General features: G+C 38.6%; 1 protein-coding gene across 1 annotated transcript; it reads left to right on the top strand.

Annotated features, from left to right (window-relative positions):
- The first annotated feature begins 240 nt into the window (after window positions 1-240).
- Window positions 241-5601, top strand: LOC140016061 (uncharacterized). The gene is made up of 4 exons (XM_072069029.1): window positions 241-697; window positions 824-1034; window positions 4550-4739; window positions 4915-5601. Exons 1-4 carry the CDS (start codon window positions 241-243, stop codon window positions 5599-5601), a joined length of 1545 nt encoding a protein of 514 aa, XP_071925130.1.
- The last annotated feature ends 6520 nt before the right edge of the window (window positions 5602-12121 follow it).

Below are 12121 nucleotides of genomic sequence, written 5' to 3'. Positions count from 1 at the left end.
GTACTTGTTACCAGGCCCCAACTGATCGTACTTTGCATTCAAAGTCGAAATTGTCCTCTAACTCCTTTACTGCATTATCCCATGATTAATTTCTTATTCTGGAATATTCGGGGTATTTCACGTACTCCAAATCTTTGTAGATTAAAAAGGATCATTCATGAGTTCTTCGTTCAATTAGTGGCAATTTGTGAGCCGAACGTATCGCCAGGTGACATCCGTTTGATATGTGTAAGACTCAAAATGGATAGTTGGTTGGTTAATAGGGAGGGGTCTATTTGGGTGTTCTATCAAAATTGTTTTCATTGTGAGCATGTTGGGGAAGCTCCCCAGCATCTTACCCTTAAACTCACTTCCCAGTTCTGCCCGATTTATTTCTCTTTCGTCCATGCAAAGTGCACAGAGCAGGAGGGCACTCTACTCTGGTCAGCCTTGTTAGATGATAATCCAATGAATGATCCATGGCTACTGGCAGGGGATTTTAACGTCATCATTAGTGAAGAGGAGAAGCGGGGAGTTTTGCCTGTTATGCTTGATGAAGGAGTAGAACTGCGAACATTTATGGCTATGGTGGGAGTTGGTGATGCAGGATTCTCAGGGCCGCGGTTTACATGGTGTAATAATAGAGGAGGGCACGCTCGAATTTGGAAGCGACTGGATAGAGTGCTTTTTAACCCAATTGTGGCTCTATTGGGGATGAGTCTTTTGGTTTAGCATCTAAGCAGAGAGCCATCAGATCACCCCCCTCTTCTTCTCTCAGCTTCGACTAGGCTTGATAATAAGCCTAAGTCATTTTGATTTTTAAACGTCTGGACGTCGAAAGCAGGTTTATTGGATGTCATTAGGGAAAGCTGGGCAACCTACTTTCCGGGGAGACCGTTGCAGCGGTTGGCGGCCAAATTAAGGCATACTAAGCAGGGAATCCAGCGCTGGTCGCGTGAGCACTTTGGGAATATTTTTGATGCAGTGAAATGGGCAGAGAGCGCAGTAATGGTGGCAGAGACAAATTTTGATACTGACCCATCACAACGGCATTGGTTAGCCCTGCAGGAAGCTCGAGCTGTCCTGCGAAACTGTGACGACCCCACTTCTCCCAAGGGCGAACCCAAGGGTATCGGCGGGCCGCCTGCCGAGCTCGCGCCAGGACTGAAAACTTAAAACAATAAAAGCCAGAAATCCAAAAGAGTACTCTACATACTATATACAATCCCAAAAGAGTTATAATTTACATTCTCCAAAAGTACCTGCTCACACTATTACATCCTTATCACAACAACCAAAACCAAAACGTAGACCCTAAGGAGGGTCCTTATACAAACCACCAAAACTAAAACAAAAACAAACATACGATATGTCCAACTATTACAATCAAACCTAACTATACTAGTGTAGGTGTCAAAAGTCCCCGCGTCGGCCCCTGCTAAGGAAAATAAAAGGAAAGGGGTAAGCTATATGCTTAGTAAGTAAACAGGGGCGAAAGCATAAATTTCACGTACACAGTAAGAGTAAAGCAAAAGCAGAAAAGTATCGTCACATAATAAGGATACAGGTGGCTCCAAAGCCAGATCGTTTGACATGTGTGACCTCCTGCCGACACTCCGTCGACCTCAAATAATGGTCCGTAGAATTTCACTTGTACTCCCACCATACACCTTATCACCCTCTCTGGCCAGGCACCTCACAAACTTGCTCGAGCGAACGAAATTGAGCTTGGTTCACAAGCTCGGGTCACAAACTTGGTCCACATAATCGGTGAACCGGATTCACAAACTTGGTGACCTCAAACCAGGTTGGACTAACTTCGACCAAGCCCTAACCGGCTCGAATAGTCCATCTAGGTCATGAGATCGGGCCCCAAACTCACAAACTTCACAAAATTTATTCAAAAGTCACCCCGAGCCACAAGCTCAAGGGGTTTAGTTCCAAAAAGATTCATATACATATGTCATGTACAAATATGTGTGCAAACTAGGGTTTAGGTCCAGTGCGATAAAGTACACCCTCGCCTAGGTACCCTTTTCATACTTATCGAAACACATAAACAACTAACACGTAAGAGCGGCCTGAATACTTACACAACGAACAAAAGAGCAAATTTCAAAATTTGTGCCGCGAAGAGTAGCTAGTAGGACCCACCGGCACCACCTAGCTCACCACCGTCTGAAATAGAAGATTGCGTCACATAATATCATAAACGGCTACTAATATACCTAAAACAAACTAAACGGCAAAATCGGCACATGCAAGTGCGGAAACGGCAAAACGGAAACGGAAATGGCGGCCTAGCCACCTTGCCATCAAAACTGTTTTGGGCCTAATCGAAGCTACGAGTGTCGGATCAAGGTACATGAGGTACCGCTGCGAAGCTAAGAGAAAAGTCTATAACTTTTATGAAGACACCTAACTCCGGATATGAACAGAGATGGGTCGAAAGTGCAGAAAACCGTTCCAGGAATTTGCACTCAGAGTAACGGACAGAGTATGTTTGCTGGACCATAACTCCCAGCTCACAAATCAAAATCAGGAAATTCCAGAGGCATTAGAAATCTGAGACATAAGGCTAAAACTTTGATGTTTTGGCCAAGACCTGAATCCACTCATAACAGAACAAAAATTGAGTGTCAAAGTACCCGTCAGAACTGTCCTGATTCCAGGCAGTTCTGACGATCGATCTTGTTTTGGTCATAACAGGAGCTACGGAACTCCGATTTCGACGCACTTTATACCGTTTCGAAGCCAAAACCAAGATATACATTTATTATGAAGGAGTCAAAACCCAGATCATACAGGATCAAAACCAAAAAAGTCACGGGCAGAAGCGAAACTGAAAACGCACAGAATCTGATGGTCAAAACAGGCTTGAGTATTTCGTCTATAACTCAGGCTACGCTAATCCGATTGACCTGAAATTTTACAGGCATATGCAGGACATATAAGGCTACAACTTTCATGATTTTAGGAACTTCTGAATCCGCACGTAACATCAAGAAAAATAAAGCCGAAGTTCGGATCCTGAACTGCCCTGATTTTCCAGTTTCGCCGGTTTTGCGCGCCGCAACCGCACGGTCCGTTTCTATGGTTCTTATGCGAATTTTCTAACCAAATTGATCCCTAACAACCATACTTATATCAGTCTAAGAGTGGTCTAAAGTTCCTTCACAATTTAACCCAAGATCACCAAATACTAACCATAATCCTGAATCTAGTTTTACTTGCACCATAGAACTTGTTCTAATCATCCAAACACACAAACCCTAACTCAATAGCCATAGGCTACACTAAACTAACCTAATGGAGTTTAGGGTTTCTTAACCCAAATCAGAATTTTACTAGAAGCCAACCAATCAAGTGAGGCAAATTATCAAACACAACCACTACAAGGCAATTGCTCAATCAAAACAACTAAGGAAAGCATTAAAGCAAGAAACCCAAATTTTCTCTCTCTTGACCGAAATTTCCAGCAGCATAAATCACCAAATATTAACCATAAAACTTCAATAAAACATCAAATTCACCATATAAATCCATAATCACAACATACCACATCATTTCCATAGCTTAGAAAGTAAAACCCCAACATTTTAACTTTCAAAGAAGATGATTTACCTTTGATTCAAGCTTTGTAGATGATCACCCACAACAATCAAGTGCTCAAGTGGTTTCTCCAAGATCCAAACTCAAGATTGAAGCTCAAAAATGATGCACCAAAGCAAGCTTTCCTTTTCTTTTTTTCTTTCTCTTCCTCTCGGCTCTCACTTTCTCACTTTCTCTTTGTTTTGTTTTGTTTTGTTTTGTCTTGAGTAGCCTACAAGTCTTAAGGTAATAATAGTCAAGACCATAGGAGATATTAATTAAGCTTAGCCAATCACATAAAAGCTCCTCAATTGCACTTTTAACCCTTGCACTCCAACTTTCTCTTTCTTATACCTTTTCCCTCACACATTTAATAATCTTTCAATTAACTCCATAGGTCATAGCTTAATCTAATCTAAAACATGCAATCATGCTTAATTACTTCACTAATCACTTTCTTATTTTAATCACCTATACTTAAACATACTTTCTCCATATATAAAACAATTAAACAACAACTTATATAATATGGGCAAAATTAGGGTTTTTAAACCCAACTTAAACTTTCTAATAAATCATAACACTAAAGGTTTACTAATCTAAGGTTTGTAAACTAAAAATCCTATTTTTACTCGAGCCAAAACACACACTAGAATACCAAACATGAATTATAACTTGAACCTACAAATAACACATAAACTAGGATTTAATCATAAGCAAAGTTAGGGTTTTCAATCTTAACCGAGATTAGGGTTTCTCCTTAGCCCTAAAACCTTATTTTAACCGCACAAAATAATGAATAACCCTATAATCAACTTACGAACGGACTGGGGCCTCACAGAAACTCACTGAGCACGGAGGAGGAATTTTGGAAGCAAAAAGCAATAAGCAAATGACTCCAGGATGGGGATAAAAATACAAAGTTCCTCCATGCTATGGTTGTGGAGAGATGATCTAAGTCAATCATACATCGCATTAGGGGTGGTAATGGGGAGTGGTTGACAGATGAAGATCAGATCTCGGCGAAGGCAGTGGAGTTTTTTAGGTCTTTATTCTCAGCTGAACCTTGCATGGGGTCAGGGAGCATTTTGGACATGATTCCCAAGGTCATTTCACGCAAGCAGAATGCTGAGTTGGAGCATCTCCCGTCATTGGAGGAGATCAAAGAGGTTGTGTTTGCCATGGACGGGAAGTGCGGCGGGCCCTGATGGGTTCACAGGGAGGTTCTTTACCTTTGCTTGGGAGGTGGTGGGCCATGATTTGTATGAAGCTGTGGCTAGCTTCTTTTGTGGGCACGAGCTGCCCCGGAGTGTTGCTTTGACTTTGATTGTACTGATTCTGAAGATAAACTCTCCCCATGATTTCAATCAATTTAGACCCATAAGCCTTTGTAACTTCGTCAACAAAGTCATTTCAAAAACCCTGGCTACACGCTTGTCAAAGGTTTTGCTAAGTATTATATCCCCGCAGCAGAGTGGCTTTGTTAAGAGCAAGCAGATTTTTGACAACTTCTTGTTGGCCCAGGAGTTGGTGTCTGATATTCGGCGGAAGAACAAAGGGGGAAATGTGGTGTTAAACCTTGATATGGCCAAAGCCTATGATAGAGTCTCCTGGCCATTTCTGTTACAGGTGTTGAGAAGGTTTGGGTTTGACAAGGTGTGGATTGATATGATATCGAGGATTATTTCGAATGTGTGGTTCTCAGTGATAATTAATAGTGCGCCTCAGGGTTTCTTCAAATCTAGCCGTGGATTGAGACAGGGAGGTCCGATTTCACTGGTGCTCTTTGTGATCAGTGCGGAAGTTTTCTCGCGCCTTCTTAAGTCTTTGGGCAGTGGCTTCACTCCTTTTAGAGTTCCGCCGGGTTGCCCGCCTGTCACTCATTTAGCTTATGCAGATGATATTATTATCTTTACAAGTGGGTTGAAGCGGTCGGTGCGGTTGGTTATAAAGGCTCTTGAGGATTATGTTTCAGTGTTAAGGTTTTTTCTGTTTTGGCTTCTCGTGTATGATCTCTTTACATTTGGATGATCTCGATTACAATTTTTTGGATGATCAACCCCAAATTGCTATCCAAGTTACCTTGACCCAATTACCATATCATCCAATAATCCATCCAGTCATGTAAAACCCCAGGATAGAAACAGAAACCAAAAAACAAAGATAGGCTCAAATGAGAAAAGAAAATTATGCAAAAAATATTTAGGATGTATTTCCATTCTTGAAGATGCATCTAGGGGAGGAAAAAGAAAACCAAAATATTTGCTTACCAGAGAGCAGCAGAGGGAGGAGTTAAAAGGCCAATTCCTCTATGTAGGTTTTTGCTTAAGAAAACACGTGAAAAGAAATCTGAAAATTTACATTAATTGGAAACAGTGTGAAATTCGTGTGGGCAAGTACAAAAGTAGGTAAGATTGTTCTCTATAGATGGAAAATTGAAAGACATTTCTCCTGATTTTTAGGCAAAAAGGATGGGACTCAACTTCCATATCTCATTTGACTTTTGATCGCCAGAAGAACTAATGTCAACTACTGAAAGCCAACTACTATTTCTTTTGTCTGAGATAAGAAGGGAAGAGACGGGAAGAATGAGAAAGAAAGCAAAAGGCTGATAGTAAAAAGTCACAAAGAGCCCTCAACAGTTAGTCACTGTTTCGGCGGCTAGTTATTCTTCTCTAGGCAAAGTATTTATTTTATGTAAAAAGACCTAAATGGCCTCAATAGTAATGTACTATTTGGAGAAGTAGTCAACATTCCAGGGCATAAACGGAAAAACATTTTCTCCCTCTCCAAATGCCGCCACATGACTCAATGCGGTAGTAGAAGGCTTAAGTTTGTCTATATATGTAAGACTAGAAGGAACAGGCTGTGCAAGTACAATCCAGGCCTGTGAGACCCCGAAAATTCACTTGACTTTATAACCCTTATGTGAACTCACTTGCCTTTGATTCTTGGTTGCTTTAATGGTTGAATTTGAGCCAAGGGAGTGAATTTTGTTAAGAAAAGTTTCATAATCTCAAGTTGTTAGAAATCTATAAATTTTCGCAGGAGACTCTGTACAGCTTTAGGAAATTGGCTATAACTTCGTATAAGAAAGTCGGAATTGAGTTCCGTTTGTTGCGTTTGAAACTAGATTCAGAGAGCTTCCTACGGTGTAAAATTCAAAGTTTGATTCAATGTCTATAAATTCTAGGAAATTGGCAAAGTTGACTGAAAATTCTGCCCTGCATGAGTAAACATAGGAATGTTGTAGTAGTTTATGGCTCAATTTGGACAAACTTATGAACTAAATCTCTTTGAGGTGTCTTCTAAAGATTCTTAGTATTTGAAGTCTAGTTTTTAACAAGCCAAGTTATATAAATTTTTGATAGTTATAACTCAAGTTATAATTTTTCTAAAGAGAGGGCATAAATTAGGGTTTTAGTGCATACTAGGGTTTTGGTGTGTGTTTTTGTGTGCATTTTGGTAGTGTGACTGTGAAGACTTGTAAATTCCCTCATATTTTCTTAAAAATTCCTTTTTATTTGGAATTCATTATTTTACAATAGCTTTACTACTCATTCACTTCCTCAATAGTTACAATTAATCATAGAACAAAGGGTTTTCCCTTTATTTTCATCGTTAAGGTAAACTAGGGTTTTTACGTTTTTCGTAGTGTAATTATTCGGTATGGATTGTGTATCAAATTTAGTAATTTAGAGTGAGTTTTAGATGACATTAAGTGTATGATTAGAAGTAATAATAATAAATTACTGAATTGTAAGTGAAAACCGTAGTATGTGCGAAATAAGGAAAAACGGGTTGAACCGATGTGTACCATTCGTTACCGATTGAGTGCATCAATTGAATACTACTTTATCACCTTAATCTCCTTGTTTTAGTTGAGCTAATTAGCTCTTAATTAACCCTTAAGTCAGCCACCATTACTGACTAAGAAAAAGAGAGATATTTTGGTGGAAATATTTGTGATTAAGCCATTTGTCAAAAATCCAACCAAGGTCTTGACCAAGACCTTTGACCAAGACTATCCTTAGTCTTCATCTTGTAAAATAGAACCAAAAACACCTCATTTTCTTCATGCTTGGTCGTGACTTGGGAGAGGAAAAAGAGAAGAGAGAAAATTTTCCATTTTTCCAACTTGAGAGCTTGCTTGATTCTTGAGAAAATTACTGTAAAACTTAATTCTACTCCGATCAATCATTGGGAAAGCTTGGAGGTGAGTTTGGTGGAACTTTTGGGAGGAAAAAAGTTCCTGTATCACAAGTTATTATGGAGATTTTGAGGTATTATACTAGAAACCTCCCTTGTTTCTTTCTTATTTTGCAATTTAAGCAAAGCATGGCTTGCTTGTAGTGGATTGTATGGAAGATTTCATGGTTTGGCTTATTAACTTATAATTTACAGCAAGGGTGTTTATCTCAACTCATATCTTTTGATGATTATAAAACAATTGGATGTTTCTAATATCTTTTGTAGAGATCCCTTTCAGAAATGAACCAAACAGGTCTGTGGATTTAAAGTAGAAAAAGAAGATAAAAAAGAATGAAGTCTGCTGAGAATGATGTCGGACGCACAAAAGGAGAGTATCGGACGTCCGACATTCTTTGAGTATCTTCGGACGAATAAAGAACTCAGACTCGGACGTCCGAAGAAGACAAGCCAGGAGTTACTTGTTTACTAATCAGGATCGGACGCTTAACAACTGTGTATCGGACGTCCGACAAGTATTGCTGCTCTTTGGACGAATCACTCAGAATGCATCGGCCGTCCGAAGGAATTGAAGAAGAAAGTCCAAGAATGCATCCTACCCTCGGACGCATAAATACCAAGTATCGGACGTCCGACAGCACCAACGGCTAGTTGACTCTTCAGTTGCCTTCTACCCGTTGACAGCATTAATTGAAGAATTCTCTGGTCTCTTATATATAGAATAAGGTCAAGCACTTCAAGATAACTTTGTACAACAAGACTACATCAGATTGTGAGTGATTCAAGTGCTAGAATACTCAAAAGGAACATTTGTACTCTTTGTTTTGTGCAATCTTCGTGTAGTTTTTCAAGTGTGACACAGCTTCTTCAATAGTGTAGCATAGTGAGGGTTTGCGAGTGTTTGTAAAACTTCCTTGCTTGACCAAGTGTGGTTTGGGGCAAGAAGGAAGTGATCCCTTCCTTGTACACAAAAGATTGGTTGCAAGTTTGTTCAACTTGAAGTAACTTGATATATAAAGGTGGTGTTCAAACCTCAGTTGTGTTTGAAGCCTGGTTTGTTTCTTTACTTTCATTTACTGCTTTTCTACATAAACTATTCCTCTCTTCATCTCACGAATATCTGTGCTCTTATGCTATCTCGTTCATTGGGAGGTTTTTGAGAAAAGAAAGGTAATCTGTGAAAAAAAGTGGACTATATTTTAGCAGTTCTTTGAAAGCCTAATTCACCCCCCCTCTTAGGTTGTCTTCGATCCTTACAATTGGTATCAGAGCTTGGTCTCCTAGAGATTAAGCTCTAACGGCTTGGAGTAAAGATGACAACCAGTCATGCTATGTTTGTTGAGGGGCAATCTGTTACTAGGCCTCCCATGTTTACTGGTTCCAATTATGTTAGTTGGAAAGAAAGAATGATTATCTTCTTGCAATCCATTGATATTGAGCTGTGGTTCATTGTGAATGAAGGACCGCATGATGCTAACTTTCTTGATGCAGAAACAGGGTTGTTGCGGCCAAAAATGAGAGCTGAGATGAATGCTCAAGATAGAACCAATCTCACATTAAATGCTAAAGCCATGAATGTTCTTTATAGTGCCTTAGACTCAAATGAGTCAATTAGAGTAAAAGGGTGCAAATCTGTCAAAGAAATGTGGGATAAGCTAAGAGAAATTCATGAGGGTAGTGACAACGTAAGAGAACAGAAAAAGTCCATTCTGGTCACCAAGTATGAATCTTTCAAGATGGAGCCTCATGAAAACATCGACAAAATGTATTGTAGATTTAATGATCTGATCAAGGATTTAGAGGTACTTGAGAAGGAGTACTCTCTAGGTGAAAAGAACAGAAAAATTCTGAATGCTCTATCAAAGGATTGGGAAAGCAAAGTGACTGCCATAGAGGAAGCCAAGGATCTAAATTCTTTATCCATTGAATCTCTGATTAACTCTCTAACCTCTTATGAACTGAAACTTAAATCTAAGATGCAGGAAGAAGAAGATACAAAAGGAAGGAAGAGTATTGCTCTGAAAGCCTCACAAGATGAAGATGAAACAGCCTCACTGGATGAAAATGACTTGGAAGGTGATGACAGTGATATTGCACTTATCACAAGAGGATTCAAAAAATTTCTCAATAAGAGAAGATTCAGGAAAGGCGGATCAAACAATTCCTTCCAGAATCAGACTAATGACTTCAGAAATAGAGGGAAACAAGAGTTCAACAGGAAGCAAAATGACAAATGTTTTGAATGTGGCCAATCTGGGCATTATGCAAATGAGTGTCCAATGAAGAAAAAGAAGGAAAACAAGATTGAACGAAAACCAAAGTTCAATAATTTTCAAATTACCTGGAATGATTGCAACTCAGAAGGCGAAGTTGAAGAAGAAGAGGAATCTGCTCAAGTGGCTTTCATGGCTATTGGAGATGAAGAGGTAACACAATACAACTCTCAAACCGATAGTGATAGTGAATCTGATGATGATGTTAATTCTTTTTTAGAAAAAATGCATAACAGATTGAAAGAATCCTATGTTAAAAACAAGGAACTGAAGCAGAAAATTAGCTTTTTAATACAAGACAATGCAAATCTTTTTCGACAAAACAAATGTCTTAAGTATGAAAATGACAACCTGAAAAGGACTGAGTCTGATGTGCTTGCTGGACTTTACAAAAAGAAAAATTACTGTGACATACTCAGAAGTGAGCAATGCAGCTTAAGAAAAAGGATGGATGACTTATGTCAATTGTTACATCATTTGAAACAGAACCATATTCAAAAGAATAACACTGTGCCTTATACTCATCAAATAAGACTGAACCATAATATAAATGAGTTTGCTATTCACAGAAGAAGGCAAGTCAGATTCATTAAACCTGTTCATTTGATTAATCCAATGTTAGTATGCAACTTTTGTTGTCAATCTGGTCACATGAATAGCAACTGTCATGTTAAGAAAAATATGAGGAATAGCATGAGATGCATGTGGGTAGTTAAACATAAGACTAACTCTCAAGGACCCAATATATAAAGGGTACCAAGTATTATCTTGTGGGTTTGTGTGTAGGTAAACCAGGATAACACTGCTAAAAAATCAAAATGGTTCATTGATAGTGGATGCTCAAGACATATGACTGGTGATGCATCACAATTCATTAAACTCAAGCAAAAAGCAAGTGGTAAGGTAACGTTTGGAGATGATAAAAAAGCCAAGACTATTGGTATTGGCGATGTTGGTAAGAATGATCAAACTTTTATCCAAAATGTTCTTCTTGTTGACAATTTGAGCTACAATCTGTTAAGTGTTAGCCAGTTGTGTGACAGGAATCTGTTTGTATTGTTCAAAAAGTTTGAATGTCTCATATTTGACTCAAAGTTCAACATTGTTTTCAAAGGAAAAAGAGTTAATGATGTCTATGTAGTTTTCCTTGAAAAAATTGATTCCTCTTATCTCAAATGTCTCAAAGTAGCAAATGAGGACCCATGGTTGTGGCATAGAAGGTTGTGTCACTTCAATATGGATTTGCTGAAAGAAATTTCTAAAAAGGAGCTTGTTAGAGGACTTCCAAAAATTAGATTTGAAAAAGACAGAATTTGTGATGCTTGCCAATTTGGAAAACAAGTCAAGGTTTCTTTTAAACCTAAGAAATGTGTTTCTACTTCAAAACCACTTGAACTTCTGCACCTTGATCTGTTTGGTCCTACACAGACTGCAAGCCTTGGTGGTAAGAGATACTGTTTTGTGATTGTTGATGACTATTCCAGATATACTTGGGTGATATTTCTTGCTCATAAAGATGATGCCTTTAAGAATTTTACCTCATTATTTGCTAAAGTACAAAATCTGCTTGGCTTGAAAATTGTCAGAATTAGAAGTGATAATGGGACAGAATTCAAGTTCTGTGGTTTTCCAGAATTTTGTGATCATAATGGTATTACTCATGAATTCTCTATTGCTAGAGTCCCTCAACAAAATAGAGTTGTAGAAAGAAAGAATAGAACTCTCCAAGAGACTGCTAGAACCATGCTTAGTGAATGCAATTTACCAAAATATTTTTGGGCTGAAGCCATAAACACAGCCTGTTATACCATGATAGAGTTCTTCTAAGACCAATTTTGAACAAAACTTCCTATGAGCTCATGAATGACAAAAAGCCTGTTGTCGGTTATTTCAAAGTATTTGGTTGTAAATGTTTCATTTTGAATATCAAAGAACATCTTGGAAAGTTTGACAAGAAATCTGATGAGGGAATTTTCCTGGGATATTGTGAAAACAAAAGAGGTTTCAGAGTTTATAATCGTAGAACATTGATTATAGAGGAGGCTATACACATTAATTTTGATGAATCT

This window comes from Coffea arabica, chromosome 1e (genome assembly GCF_036785885.1).
Source record: "Coffea arabica cultivar ET-39 chromosome 1e, Coffea Arabica ET-39 HiFi, whole genome shotgun sequence".
Classification (NCBI taxonomy): Eukaryota; Viridiplantae; Streptophyta; class Magnoliopsida; order Gentianales; family Rubiaceae; genus Coffea; species Coffea arabica.
The sequence above is the reverse complement of the archived record's forward strand: the minus strand, read 5'-3'. Positions and strand labels throughout refer to the sequence as shown.